Source organism: Pogoniulus pusillus, chromosome Z, assembly GCF_015220805.1.
Source record: "Pogoniulus pusillus isolate bPogPus1 chromosome Z, bPogPus1.pri, whole genome shotgun sequence".
In the NCBI taxonomy this organism is placed as follows: Eukaryota; Metazoa; Chordata; class Aves; order Piciformes; family Lybiidae; genus Pogoniulus; species Pogoniulus pusillus.
Genome location: NC_087309.1, coordinates 53,953,174 through 53,968,301, shown reverse-complemented (window position 1 = coordinate 53,968,301; position 15,128 = coordinate 53,953,174). Strand labels below are relative to the sequence as shown.

At 46.3% G+C, this 15,128-nt stretch overlaps 1 protein-coding gene across 1 annotated transcript; it reads right to left on the bottom strand.

The window, feature by feature from the left end:
* Positions 1 to 5,745: 5,745 nt before the first annotated feature.
* Positions 5,746 to 14,516, bottom strand: DMRT3 (doublesex and mab-3 related transcription factor 3). Its single transcript, XM_064140869.1, has 2 exons — positions 14,078 to 14,516; positions 5,746 to 6,861 (listed from the first exon to the last, which is right to left on the bottom strand). The coding sequence occupies exons 1-2, from the start codon at positions 14,514 to 14,516 to the stop codon at positions 5,897 to 5,899; spliced, it is 1,404 nt and encodes a 467-aa protein (XP_063996939.1). The 3' UTR covers positions 5,746 to 5,896.
* Between the last annotated feature and the right edge of the window lie 612 nt (positions 14,517 to 15,128).

Here is a 15,128-nt window from a genome sequence, read left to right as displayed (position 1 = left end):
TGGGGGTAAGAAGAACCAATCGCCTCCTCCCTTTGGACCCTCAGAAATGCATTATCACCTATGTTTTGGAGTGCTATGTTTTCATCAAACTAGAAAATATCTTTATTTCTCCTCCTGGCTTATGAATTATTTGGTAATGGGTCTTAAAAGAAGAAAAATACATGCAGATGAATGTTCCTCTTGTTTGTATCTCTGCACACTTATGAGGAAAAAAAATCAGAGGAATAACCAAGGAAGAAAATGTGTAAGTTACATGTAACTGTCTTTAACTGTACAAGTGATTAAGCCGCTCAGTTTAAAATGTAATAACTGACTGTGAGTTGGGCCAAATCTATAAAGCGTGTTAAAGTTTCCTGGAAGGGTTGTTGTGGTAAGTAAAGAGTCATGTAGAATAACTTCCTGTGGCTTAGGAACTGTTCTTGAGAAAGGACCACTTTTTAATATGTAGCTGTACCAGACCCTGAGCACTGCTCTTATTTTATTGGGCAACAAGACAGGTTTCAGAGTGACAACCCATTGATTATCACCTCCCATGGAGGAGATAATTGTGCTATGTGAACAGTTTGGAGCAACCTCCAAAGAAAAGAGAGGTTGAGCTTCACCATGTACAACAATGCAGGGAATTATCTTCTTCTGTTTTTAACTACAAGTGCCTTCACAAACACACTGCTGTCATGATATTCACTCTCACACTACTTTTCTCCTGTGACAGGGACTTACTCCCAAGAAGGCTGTAGCCCCTAAAATAAGATGTGTGCTACTAGAAGTACCAGAGTGTGCTCATCTTCCCTGGAGAGACCGGGAGGATATCAGTTCTTGTGAGCTTGTAGACCTCCCTGCCTAAGTCACACAAGTGAGGCCACAAAGGCTTAGACTGGAATTTCTCATGTCTTAAGTTCTGCTTTCTCATTTTGCTCAGCATTTTGCTGCCTCACGTATTCTCAGCCTTCAGGGAAAAGAAGGGCAATTGGTACAATTTTATAACAATCTTCTGGTTTCATCTGGGTATAAGAGAGAAGAAGGTGTAAAGTCTGTAAGCTCAGAAACATGGCAGTTGGAAAGAGCTCAAGTAGGATTTTCCTTAGATCTCACAACTTTTAGCCATTGTATGACAGCGACCAAACCAGAATTACCTCAAGATTATCCTGATCCTAGTTTGTCAAGGGAAGTCTTGCTGAAGGCAGGCATCATTCAACTATTGAAAAGGTATAATCCCTTTCTCTGGGAGAGAAAAAATTAGAAACAAAATCTTATACTAAATGCTCTGGTAAATCCTGTGCTCTGCTCTCATATTTATCGAACACTTAACTTTGTAAAGAAATTTTAGATACTATTAAATCCCTGTAGCAGCTACCTTTTTCTCATAGGGAGGGAAAAACAGACAACTGATCTTTGAAGTGGCTATTTTATCTTCCTCAAATTAGTGGAGAGAGCAAGAATGTGATCTCACAAAGTTCTTGCTACCCATCTCTCAGCTTAATCTTCTGTACAGCTTGTGAAGATAAAACACACCACATCACATTCCCAAAGATTATGTAAATATTTTTGTTTCTTTTGCAGTTTCAGAAGAGTCTGATCTCTTCAGCAGAACTCCCTGAAGTACATCTCCCTCTGCAGGTGCCAGATTTTTCTGTGCATGTGATGATCTTGTCCACCCACTACAGGTAGTACTCTAAGGACTCGATTGCCTCTGTAAGGTCAGGATTCATCCTGTGTATAGCCATGCTTGACGTAGAGTTGCAGCTACATCTCTCAGGCACTGCTGCTATTGCAGAAATGGACAGAATCAGTCCCTAGTAAGGCATGCAACTCTCACCCAAGATTCCTGTTGTATCACATATGCAATAGCCTGCAGGGACTTGCTGAGTCATGCACCAAATCTGCCTGTGACAATGCAGAATGCTGCAGGGAGCGTGCTAGTTAAACACCACTGAGAGTGAAAAGGTTTGTCTTTGTTATCTTCCAGTGGCAGATTAGTGCAAGAATGCTAAAATACTTTATTAAGTTGGTTGTTATAAGGAAGGGAGAAGAATGATGCTTCGGAGTTACACATCCACTAAAACTGAAGTTTGGATAGTACACATTCAGAAATAATTTTATTTTCCAGTAATGACAATATGCAATATCATGTAAGAAATGAAATTGAAGAATTGATCTTATTCTTCAAATACAGGATAGCTTCAATATTAAAATTAACATATAAATTTAGCATCAATTTTATTTCCCCACTTGTGTCTGCTGAGTAAATGCACATAAAGAATGAATCACTGAGACAGTATACTGGGAGAAACAGAGCCATTTTTCAGAGACGTCAGCACAAATGTGAAGTGATCCTGTTCAGCAAGCACCCAACAAATGTTGCAGAGTTGCCCTTTGGGCCCAAGAGATCAAGTCAAGGACCCCCAGGCAAAGCAGCACAACCATCAGCAAAGACAAGGTAGGAGTGAGTTTGGGGCAGGACATCTCATCTACCCTCCACTGTAGAATGTGAGCATCGCATTAGGGATTTTCACAGCACTCCTCTGAGGGAGAAATTATTGCTCTTGTTCATATCACCTTTTTACACATAGAAGTTAAGTAGCACACCTCAGGGGCAGCACACAGAACGCATAGCGCAGATCCCTCTGGTCTCTGGTGGGCCGGCACCACTGCTGATGGCAAGAGCTGTGGATAAAGAGAGCTTCCCGTGGCGTTGCCCGTCGGTATTGTGCACACCAACTTCCTTTCTGGGCTTCATCAGAGACCTCGGCATGCTCAAGCCATCTTTGCTGATTCTTACATTAGTTTGTTCCTTTGGGGATTTTTTAATATCCATACCTCTTCTGCCCCTCGTCACCCAGGTCTCTTCCGCAGCAGACGGTGTTTTTCGCTCCGGCAGGGAAACATCTTTTCTTACCACACGGTGGAGCTGAAAATACCAGTCTTGACCACAAGATGGGGCTGTGAAACGCAGGGTTTGGCGGTGGTAGGCGCAGAGCTTCCGCGGGACTCCGGATCCCGGGAAAAGGAAAGGAGTTGAGCGGTGCGGGTCGCTCTATGAGCTCTGCGCAGAGCCCCGAGGCAGCCGCCACCTGCGACGACACAGCCGTCACCGTCCACGGCAGAAGAGCAGTCTAACACTGGGGTGGCTGCTGCGGGCCCTGAGTGCCACCAGCAGAAGAGAAGCTCCCCCGCCTCTGTCCCTCTGAGAGGGTGAAAGCGGGAGTGGCACCTGCCGCCAGCTCAGCGAGGTCTCAGCGCTTCGTGGATGCAAAGACGTCCTGCCAACATGTCAGGGGACCCTGGCTGAGTGGTGGCTAGAAGTGAAAAATTGCATTTGCCAATAGTTCGAGGCTGGAAACTACAGCTGGGTAAATAAAGTAATTTCACAAAGATACTGTGCAATCCTTTTTTTTTTTTTTTAATTATTAACTTTCTGGATAACCAAAATACTGTGTGGACAAACAATAACCATGGTTCAACATCAAAATTTACGTTTCTGATTTTGGACACATTTACGGGGTTTTGGTTCGTTTGCTTTAATCATAAATTAAGTCCAAAGATAATTTATGACACTGGGCAACAACCACCGTAACTTGATAGCTTTTCAGAAAACACTTAATCGTTTAAAAAAAATCTAGTTAAAAAATCAGACCACCATTTCCCACAAGTTTTTAGAGTCATAATAGTTCGCTCTACCACAGCCAAGGGTCACCTCACCCTGAAATACGTGTCCCAGTTCCAAGATGACAAAATTCTGTTTTCTCAGAACCCAAATCTGTGTAAGGTCACTAAGATGTTGCAGATGCCATTATATGGTCTTTCTGCTGGAGATAATTTGCCTTCTGTAGAAAAACAAAACAAAACAAAATGAAATTTCATTCAGTGTACAGGGACACCTATACAAGGATTTCTGCCAGAGAGAAATCTGCTTGATGTGTGAGCTCAAATCCAGAGTTCCTGTAACTATCTGCTCGATCCAGCCTTTGACACTTGCTCTATGATTTCAAGAGCTCAGCATTTCACTACCTCATCCCTTTGTGTTTGCAAGACCAAACCTGGTTTATATATTATTTTCCTCTCTGCAGTGGATGGATGATTGATTTGTTTACAAATGCCACGTAAGTGCAGGCAAATCTGTCACTATAAACCTGTAGTTCTGTGTTTATGAAAATTCCATATGTTTTCACATGCACAATTCCATATGGGAAGCTATTTGTTTTCTTTCCTCCCTTTCCCTGCCTTTATGTCCTCACTCTGTATCTTTGCCAACAATTTGCTTTTCTGAACAAAACAGAAAATTATGCAAGAAAATTTATCTTTCTATTTATTTATCCCCTAAGGAAAATAAATAATTATAATATTCTCCTTCTTGTTGTGCATGTTCAGTACCCTTATAAAATGCAATATTCACTGGGTACACAAACCTTACAAAATAAGAAATGCCAGCTGAGAACACAGGCATTGGTATCAGCACAAGATAACACACCCAATATATATTACAGTTTTAAAGTCAAGCTACTTTGAAATCCAACTTCGGGGTAGCCTCAATTGGTTTTGAGGTGTGGGGCTAATCCATGCACCTGAAAGGCCTGACAGCCATTTCAGAAGTGTCTTTTGGAAAAGCCAACTCTCAAACGGAGACAAGTGTGAATAGTTGAAAAAATATCACTAAATCCTTAACAAACTACTAAGTGGACAATTAACTTAGTGGCATTCCTCATCAAAAGCAATTCCTAATGTTACTTTGACACACAGTGTAATTAATGCATGCAAACATGCAATAAATTGTTTAAATCATTACTTTTCTAGATTTAGGGAAGTTGCCATTGGCTAAACATTACTTTAAATAAATGCTTGCTATTACATCCTATTCCCTTTTCGCTACTTCTACAGTACAGGAAAAAAGATGTTTCTGAAGCATTGAGAGAGACGTGGCTGTAGCAAGCTCTGTTTAACTTAAGCAAGCCTGAAAGTGTCTGCAGTGCATACTCAAAAGCCCTTCTGGAGTATGCACTGCGACGATGACAAGATTTGCCTAATCTTAATTGCAAGCTACAAGGCAGAGAAGCAGACTTGGAGAGAGAGGCTTCCCTTGACAACAGCTACTGGAGGAGCTGGACATTTGAACTGAGGCCTAATCCGCTCTCCATCTTCAGAAATGTTATTTGCCCAGTATAAATGACGTAAACCAAGATCATCGTCTTAGTTTATTCTTCTAGAGTCCTTAACATGCTACATTAACCTGACAATGCTTAATTTGGTGTTCATTTCACAATACACTTCATGCAATTCACAGCTGTCATTAGTTTTACACTGACATTACACATTTTGACCTAGCAATTGGGAAAAAAAATAACTCTTAATATTGTTTCTCTGAAAAGTGTCCAAGCTCAAACAGCATAGAAGAAGCTCATGCTAGTTTCATGTGCATTTTTTTTTTCCTGCCTTTTCTTTCACTGCAAAGATGATCACTGGTTTAAGATTGTAAGGTCCTTGTTTTAGTCCATTTGCAATTGAAGTATGTTTTTTATTATTATTATTTCTTATGTCCTGAGGAGTTCTCTCTTATAAAACAGCATTCAAGTATTCTAGTTTAGCATCCCCATTTTTTTCTGAGTTAAGGAACAAAGTAGACCTTGGGCTTCTGTTTCCATGTCTTCCAAAGTCCTGTAACTGTTAGCCATAAAGTCTTCCTTTGTAACACACACTCAGCACTAAAGCCAGAGTATTGCTATTTCGCATTATCCAGTGAAGTGCAAGAAATTCAATAAGTTATGTCTTTATTGCTATAGTACAATACCAAGCAAAGTCGCTCTTTAATACAATTGTAAGGATTTCATAGCATGTCCCTCCTCTTAGGGCCCAGTAGTTCAGCTGCACTGCAAGGAATAGATATCATGTGCTGAATGTCAGTCTAAGAAGATGTGTTGAGTATTCTTGAGTCTGATGAATCAGACCTTTCATCATACTCATCTTCCGTGTAAATTGGTTGTTTAGACACAATAGGGCACCCATCATCAGGGATTGAGATTCTAGGGTCTTCTGAGGAGCGGGAAGGAAGCACAGGTGAGCTTCGGAAAACACTGGTTGAGTTGGCAGAGAAAGGACTGACATACTGAGACCGCAGCTGGTACTGCTGCTGCAGCGTCATCGTATTCCAGAGGGTGACATCGTTGGGCAGGAAGGGACTGGACTGGTTTCTTGCCAAAGTGTTCCTCAGCATTAGTGGGTAGCGTGGTGGCTGAGGGAAAGGGTGCTGCAAAGGTACAGCCAGAGGATTTGGGACAACATTACTGGAATCAGCAGAAAATCTCAGTGTGTCAGGAACCCTAAATGCCGAGCCCACAGACCACTTGGAAGAGGAAATAGGGTATGAACTCAGCGTGTGTTCAAAAATGTGCCCATTGGAAGGTAAAACAAGACCATCAGATTCTGCAGAAGTTCTCTCCCCACTCACCACTGAAGATCGACTGGACAGAAGAACCTCTACAGCACTCACAAGATCACCACCGCACCCCTTCAGGATCAGCTCCAGAACAGTTGGCTTTTGGTTAGGGAAGATCTTTTTCAAGACTTCAAGTGGAGGTCTGTTGGCTTTCAAACTGAAAGGTAAAGAAACAGTCCCAGAAGGACCTTCTATCAGGAGGTGGTTCTGCTCTGGGTGGTACTTGGGGCTGTCTGGACGGCTCTCTGTGTTCCCACCATTTTTCTGGACAGCATAACCAACCTCATCTACTGAAACAATTTCAGGGCTTTCAGGGGTGAAACAACTTTTGGCTTTAGTCATGTCTGGGGAACTCCTTTGGTCTGTGTCTTTGTCACTGTAGGTCTCGGCGTTGTCTGCTCCACTGGCATCACCCATACGTTCCTCATTTATGTCTGCAAAGAGAAGGCATAGAAATTAATGAAACTCTGAGGCCATAAGTCCTTAGAGACATTTGAGGATACAGTCTTCTTGAAGTGAATAGAGCAGGATCCTGAGGGAGAAAGAAAAACAAACAAACCAAAACAAACTAAATAAACATTTTTCACAGAGACTCTGCTAAAGTTAAGGTCCCTTTACAACATCTCATGAGAACAAACCGGCAAAAGATAAATGTGACATGGTCTAAAGCTTTTATATGCTGCCTTATAGATATCTATCTCATTCTCCCATGTACAGGAAAAGCAGTCATAATTTTTCTGCTGTATCAAATATGCTGTATAGAGGACAGCAACACAGCACCCAAGTGCAAGCTGTTTCAGAGAAACTTCAGAATTTTCACATCATAATTCCTTACTAGCACTATCTCACTGACTATCTCACTTGAGCTCAGGCTCAAGATATCCAGAGGGCACTTGCAAGACCAAAATTCTTTCTCCAAGCCCAACAGTGTTGGTGGAAGTACTCCATCACGACTACTGTCTGAAGGTTAAAGAAGTCTTCAAATAAATCAGCATGTTCTAGTGCTGGCTCTGCAGAAAATGGCTCCTTCCCCAGCAAGTATCATGGGCTTTTCATCCAAACCCTGGAGCACAGATGATGCCTTGGGCCATTAGAGTGCCAAATCTGGTTTGTAGCAGGACTTTCAGAAGGCATGTGGTCCAGTCTCCTCCTCAAAGCAGGAGAAACCTAAAGTATACAGCTGGTTGCTCATGTTTCTGCTCAGTTGAATTTTAAATTATCCCAAGGGTGGAGACTCAACAATCTCTCTTGTCGCTTGTCCCAGGTACTTTGCTTTTCATGTGATAGACTGAGAAAGGCAAGAGCTGACTACAGGCCTGAAATCACAGAATGCATTGGGTTGGAAAGGACCCTCAAAGGCCATCTTGTCCAACTCTTCTGCAGTGAGCAGGGACTTCATCAACTAGATCAGATTGCTCGGGGCCCCACAAAATTTGTCCTTGTGTATCTCCTGGGATGCGGTGCAAACACACCTTTGGGCCTGTGCCACCATTTTGTTGCTCTCATTGTAAAGAACTTCCTCCTTAAATCTAATCTAAATCTACTCTGCTCCACTTTGAAGTCATTGCTCCTTGTCCAGTCACTACATGTCCTTCTAAACAGTCCTTCCCCAACCTTCCCCTAGGCACCCCTTAGATACTGAAATAAAGCTATAAGGTCTCCTTGGAGCTTTCTGTTCTCCATGCTGAATGGCTCCTGCTCTTTCAGCCTGTCCTTATAGAAAAGGTGAGCCCTCCCTCTGATCATCTTCATGGTCCTCCTCCGGACCTTCTCCTTCTTGTGTTTGGAGCCCAAGAGCTGGACGCAGTACATCAGGTGAGGTCTCACCAGAGTAGAGTAGCATGGCAGAATCACCTCTCTCAATGTGCTGGCTGCACTTCTTTTGATGCAGACAAGGATGTGATTGACCTTCTGTCTGCAATCTGCACTGTTGATTCATGTCCACCAAAACCCCCAAGTCCTTTTCTGCAGGGCTTCTCTCAATTTTGTCACCCCTCAGGCTCTATTTGTGCTTAGGATTGCTCTGACCTAGGTGTACAACCTTATGGTTTGCATTACTGAACCTCATGAGATTCTCCTCCATCCACTTCTCTAGCCTGTCTAGGTCCTGCTAGATGGAATCCTAAACATCGCACTGACCACACTGTTTATAGATGGACACTAAAAAATCTATGGTCACTTTAGTAATGTCTAGCTAGAGTGCAGAAACTTTTGAAGTAAGACTGCTTCTCAGAAAGAAGAGAAAGAGAAGAACAGTTGAAAGTTTTCATAGTTTATGAAGCAGGGGGACAATGTACTTGCTGAGTCTTCACAGTTTCACAAGAATGCTGTTCTGCTGGCCTTCATCAAGGATGATCTCCCTATGAAGCATCCAGTGTCTGGGGAAAGGGTCATTTGTCCAGGCTGTGGGCAAGAAAGCCTGCTTTAACTGCACAGGGAAATGCTTTTAAATATGTATTAAACACTATCTGCAGAAGCCAGTACAACTATTTGCTTGATTTCTCAAGTCCCTAGTGATCAGTGTGACTAGATAGAGCACCTATAAGTATCAAGCAAAGGTTCCTGAAGCATGCTGATTATCATCCCCATCCAGTCAAGATGGCACAAGTAAAAGCATGCAAGCACCTCAGCCTAATGGCTGGTCACGGACAGTCCTGCCTCACTCTTGCCCCAGGAAAAGGAAGGGCTGTGGAGAGGAGTAAGTTTAGTATTGAAGAGATCAGATGAAAACAAAATCTACCAGTACAGCTTACCCACCTTGAGATAGGAGTCAGGGTCTGAGCAAGTGAGTGAAAAGCCACCATGCTTATGAGAATGGAATCTTTAAATAAATACAAGATCCTGGCATAGCACAGCCTGACAGCATAGTAAAGGTACATTATCCTCTTAAGGATGACTGTGACAGGCAGAAGTGACAGGCCATCCTACAGAGCTGTGAGATGCTGCTGGTTTGGCCTCTAGAAGATGAGCATGGGAGTGGAGGTTATACAGATTTTCTTACGGAGATTTTACACTTCCAACTTTAGCAGGGCAATCTGTTTTGGGTACCCATTTTTATACGAGCTATGCTCTCTGTCCAGTGCAATAACTCTTCATATAGGCATATTATGTGTGCTACTCTTTATACACCCATCTCATCAGTCTTGCCTTAGGAATCAAAGGGGAATTAAGTGCTTTGCTGGTAGCGAACTGTCAATGTGTATCATTTGTGGAGGTGGTAAGACCTCAATATAGATCACCCATTATTTGGAAAAAAAGTGAGGCTCACACTGTCTTTCCCTCCTAATCCCTTCACATGTTCATAATTATGGATTTAAGAGGGGATGGTGAAAATAATTCACCTGTAAGTGAATGGGCCATTTGTACATCCAAGGCTTATGATGGGCAGTTTTGGCAACAGCTAATGACCTCTGTCCCTGTCTTGCCATAGTTAGAGAGGCATTTAAAGATGATAGTCCTACATTCCACGCAAGCAGATTGCACTGTGGTACCCAGCATTATCAAATGTACTATACACAAGTAAAGCTTATTTCCCAATGGACTTTCATGGGCTAATAACAAGTAGCACTGGGGAGCAAACATATGCTAAACAAACAAATAATATGCAATCCCTGATCCTTACAAGTTATTATTTTCAAGCTGTTTCAGATTTGGTTTTCTGTGCATTTAACAGTACCTATAAGGCTCGGCTAATTTTTTTCTTCCAATTCGGAAAACTTGTTCACTGAAGTTTGCATCTTTATCATCAGAAGACTGAGATCCCAATTCTCAGTCTTCCACAGGGACAGCACAGATCACAGTGGTGCATCTCACCAGACCATCAGGCTCAGAGTCCAACCCACAAAATGAGATTTCAGTGATTAAAGCAAATGCAGTTATTAATACAAGGAGGATTAGCCTCTGTGCTTAAGACTGAATTTGGATGATTTTGATTATTTTTTTCCACTTCTGCTCTTTCGAGAGCAGTTTTCACCAGCGATGCGATGAAAAGTATGGGGTTTTATTTCCAACCCAGGTACCCTCAGTCCGATGTTCCCTCTGGGTCGAGAAGCCACTGCCTGCTCACCTGGCCAGCTCCTCTTGGCTCCCTGCTTGGCAGGCAGTGTGTCGACTGCGCTTTTTCCTCACGACTTCCCTACTGTGTTCAGTGCGCAGAGAGAGACAGACGGAAAGCTGCGGGAACTGACCCCCACCTCTGCTCAGGAATTGCTCAAATGAGCGGTTTCGTTTGTTTAAAACGGGTACAATACAGCAGTCGTTAAGTAAACGAAGAACTGGGAAGACACATTGTGAATGTGCTTATACGGGAACTAAACTGTAGGAATATTGCACACATATTAATCCCAAATACCCATATTTTCTGGTTAAGAAAAAAAAAATTGTTCGGCATAGACAACCCGCTGCTCTTAGCCAAAGATCGTTTTGCACCATTCATAAGCTTCACACGAGGTCGTTCTGTCTAGTCTTTAGGAAAGAAATCTCACTCTCAGACTTTTTTTATCATTGTGGCATTTGGGTGTTGTGTTTTAGTTCAGTTGTGGTTGTTGTTTCTTCCCCCGCCCCTTATGCCTTCTATTTCCAATCGCTTGCATTCAGGTATTCACTTTGCCAGCCCTAGGGAAATGAGGGAAACTGGTTTCTTATCAATATAAATAACAGGGAGTAATCACCAAGTAACAAGTATGCAGACACGGAAGTACAATACGTACACAGATTCACACTAAGCACAGTACGTGCAGAGAAAGAAACCCGCAAGGTAAAATCTATATGCATAAACAAAGCTGCTACGAATTTGGACTAAAGTACACCCAAATTTTTCCTTGCCTATTTGTATGTTCGCGATCAGGAGTTAAATATTTGGAAGCCGCCAAACTAAAATAAAATGGGTGAAAGAAATAAGTTATTCTTCTCAAGTCAATAACTTGTCTGGAATACTTGCTCTAATGCTTTGAAATCAAATCATTTTCTTTGATACTCCCACTGATGACTCTCTGCTAAAACAGACTGCATTTTGATGGCTCAGACAGCACTCACTGCAATACAGATTTTCTTAGATCCTAAAAACATCTGCCACTTTTTCTATTTTTAGAACAGACTTAGACCAGGACTAGCACAACGCCGAACGAACTTACGGTCATATAAAACTTACAGGGTTGGAGGGGTATGAGGATGGTTTGTTTGTTGGTTTGTTTGGGTTTTTTTCCCTGTTGTTGTTGGTTTGGTTTTATCTGGCGTTTTTACTGATTTTCTCTCTAGATTTTCTTTCATTTTTTCAAAGGTCTAATGTGCTTTGTAGAAGACTAGCCACTGTTCCCCAATTAATACAAAGACCACTGCATCGCATTAAGAAACTGGCCCTGGAAGACTCAGTATAACGCTGTATTAGTTGTGTACGAACCTCAAAAGCTTTTCCAAGACAGAGAAAGGTAACACGAGCTCGTGTGGGAGATGGAATTGTTCCGGGTTAACACGGGCAGATGCAACAGGGGTAGTTTTTAAGTGCTTTATTTGCACAGAACAGAACTTAGCTACTGTCCCAGTGAAATGACCAGTTCTGGCAAGAACACAAATAAATCCGATTTTACACCACACATCGGGTGGGCAACCCCCACACAAACTTCCGGGAGATTAAGGTCTTGGAGCGGTTAGAAATGTGACAGACTCTGAGAACAAATAATTATATCCTCTCACTGCAATTTTAAAGCGGGTAGCGGGGAGAGAGAAAAGAGACAAAGCAAGCACTGCCTTTGAAACACTCAGGGTGGCTGGAAACTAACAGGTTATCTGGTTAAACAGTGCCTCATGCCCAGGAACAGGCGGACCCCAAGAGAAGATAATTTTCCGCTTTGCTACCACGCATTCCCATGTCCATAAAAGCGAGGAAAAACCCTTCGCAAGAACTAGAGGCGAGGGACGACTGAGATTTGTGAAAGCGAGGCTGCTTCCCGCCCCCTGCCGCCTCCTCCCTTCCCGTCACCCTTATCCTGGGGTGCCCCGGCATCCCCAGCCCAGTCTCACTATCCGCGGGGTGGTGGCTGGCGCGGTGCTGGGGGCTGTGATTTATTAAGATCTTCTCCGTTGTTTTCTTTCTTCTGTAAATCTGTTAGCAGAAAGTGCTGACTGGCTGGCAAGGAAGAATTTCTCGTCAATACACTCTGATTGTATTTTGTAAACAAAATGCCTGTTGCATGGTAACATTTCACTTGAGCCTGACCTTCCTCAAAAGTTATTGCTATCAGATTCGATTTACACTGTCCTCTCGTGATTACTGTAATCTTTTAAACTGGGAAGTTCATACATCAGGGGGAAGAAAAGTTGGCCATGCAAGTCAATATCGTGCCTATGAGCCAGATTTATATCCTGCTGGCGAAGTGTATTTGTTTCACTTTCTGAAAGGGGCCAAAGCGTCTTCTGTTTTTTAACTTCAGAGTTGTTTGGGTTTTTTCTCTCTTTTTCCCCTGGCCTTCCCCGCCGCCCAGATCCCACCTCCGCACGGTCCCTGTCCTGCCCAAATGCCGCCGGGAGGAGGTTGCGACCAGAAGGAAATTTGGGATGCGGAGGGACGTCAGAGCCTCCGACTTGGGAAACGGCCAGGGAAACCGGGGCGAGATGCAGGGGGCAGAGAGGGAGAGAGGGCGGGTAAATGGTGCCAAGAGCCAACCAAGGGAACTCAGGGGCCCAGAGCAGCGACATCCCCCCCGGGCCAAGATGGCTTCATACCTATGCCCTCAGATAGAACACCTGGGCTCCCGCACACCGCCCCGCGGGGTTTCGTCAGTCCGACAGCAAGTCGTAAAGAGTCGAGCCGTGTGGGAGACTCGGATTTTCAGTTTCGCCTCCCCGGGCACTGGGTAAAATTTCGTCGCAGACGTCGCTTTTTGAACCGAGTGGGGTGCCGGCTCACGGTCAGGCAGGAGAAAGGGACGGAGGCTGTGGAGCGTCAGTTTTGCGTCCAGAAAGGTATGTTACCGGTAGGTCTCATAAGTTGCAGGAGGCGGTTCCTGGGTCAGCCACCTCGGCCCGCCGAAAGCGGCCCAGGACAACCGCCCGCCAGGGACATGCCAGGGTAGGGGGGAAGCAGAGAACGACTGGTAGCCCCGTTCATCCCCTTCCGCCCCCTCGGACCGCTTTGCTCCGGCAGAAACCTTCCAACTCCCGACGCCGCTTGTTAGCCGGAGCACCCGATGGTAGTTCTGTCCTGCGTGAAGCTCCGCAGCCCGATGGCCGGGGTACTGGAAGTCGAGGACAGATTGAGCAGCCTCAGAGGGGCAAATGGGTGCGATTCACAGGGGATTCGGATTCGGTCACTTTCTGTCCGCCCTTGGGCACGAGCCCAAAAGCGGCACGTAAGGCAGCCGGTTCGCAGCGGCGGCCTCGGCTGGTCTCGACTCACCTCGGCTGTGAGCGCAGCTGAAACGCCCGGCAGCTCCTACTTTTTAAGAGTGACAAAGTGCACCGCCCGAGATTTCCCTCTTTCCCGTGGCGTCCGTCGGGAGTGAGGGAAAACTCTCTCCCCTACTTCCCCGAGGCACTCGCCCCTCCAGACCTGCCCTCAGACGTCCCTGCCCGGGTGTTGACCTCCCTCCTCCCCTCCGGGCCCCTCGCATGCCCTCCCTCCGCCACACAGTGCCAGGCCCAGCCCGACCTCACCTGCCTTGGGGAGCGGCCCCGGGAGCGCGGGGGGCGGCTCGGCGGCCCAGCGCAAGGCGGCGGCGGCGGCCAGCTCAGCGGGAGCTCGCGGCGGCCCGGCGCAAGACGGCGGCCCAGGCGGCGGGGCGGAGGACTCGGCGCTGCCCGGCGGCCCTGGGAGGGCGCGCAGGGAGTCCGGGAGAAGGCTCTCCAGGCTCTCGTTGGCCTGCTGCCGGCGGAGCGCCACCTGCGCGGCCATCACCCGCTGCCTCTCGATGATGAGGATGCACTTCTCGCAGGTGCAGTCCTTGAACCGGCAGTAGCGCTTGTGGCCCTTCAGCCAAGATAGCACACCGTGGTTGCGACACCGGGCGCACTTGGGCGTCCGCTGCAGCGGAGCCCGCGGCGGTTGCGACACCGGGCCGCCCATGTAGAGGTACGGGGAGCCGTAGCCGTTCATGCCCACGGGAGGAGTCCAGCCGGCTCCGGGGCGGAGAAGAGGGCAGCGGGGGCGGGCTGAGGCCGGAGCGGCGGAGAAGAGGAAAAGAGGCGGGCGGCTCTGCCCTAGGACTCCGAGGGGGTGCGGCCCTGGCCACAGACCGGCGTGGGTAGCCGCCGCCTGCCGCGGTGGCACCAGCGGGCAGAGCGTTACCGCCGGCCGGATCCACACTGCCGCTGTCCGCCTCGCCTCGCCCAGCGCCCCTCCGCCCCCGCCCCCCGCCCGCCCCCCTTCGCCACCCTCCGCCACCATCCTTCCCCACCTCCCCCAGGGAGGATGGAGGAGAAAAAGGGGGGGTGGTGAAGGGAAGCTGGGGGCGGGAGTATCTGCCCTGCAGTCGGTGGCAGCGGCGTAGCTGTCCGTGCCATTGTCGAAGTGGATTCTTCCCCCAATGGGCCAGAACCGGAGCTGATGCCACGCACCTGTGCCCTCCGATCAGATCACCCCGCGAAAGAGCCCGGGGCTGGGGGAGAGGTGGGGCTGTGATGTTCCCTCGGGCTCTAGCTCGGCCTCACAGGGCCAAAATCTCGAAGTGAGACAGAATGTTTGGATCCTGGGCAAGAGTCCCTCGAA

Coding starts and splice junctions, on each gene's coding strand:
- DMRT3 (XM_064140869.1), bottom strand. CDS start 14,516: ATGAACGGCTACGGCTCCCCGTACCTCTACATGGGCGGCCCGGTGTCG. Junction 6,862..14,077: donor GGGGCCGCTCCCCAAGGCAG/GTGAGGTCGGGC, acceptor TTCTCTTTGCAG/ACATAAATGAGGAACGTATG.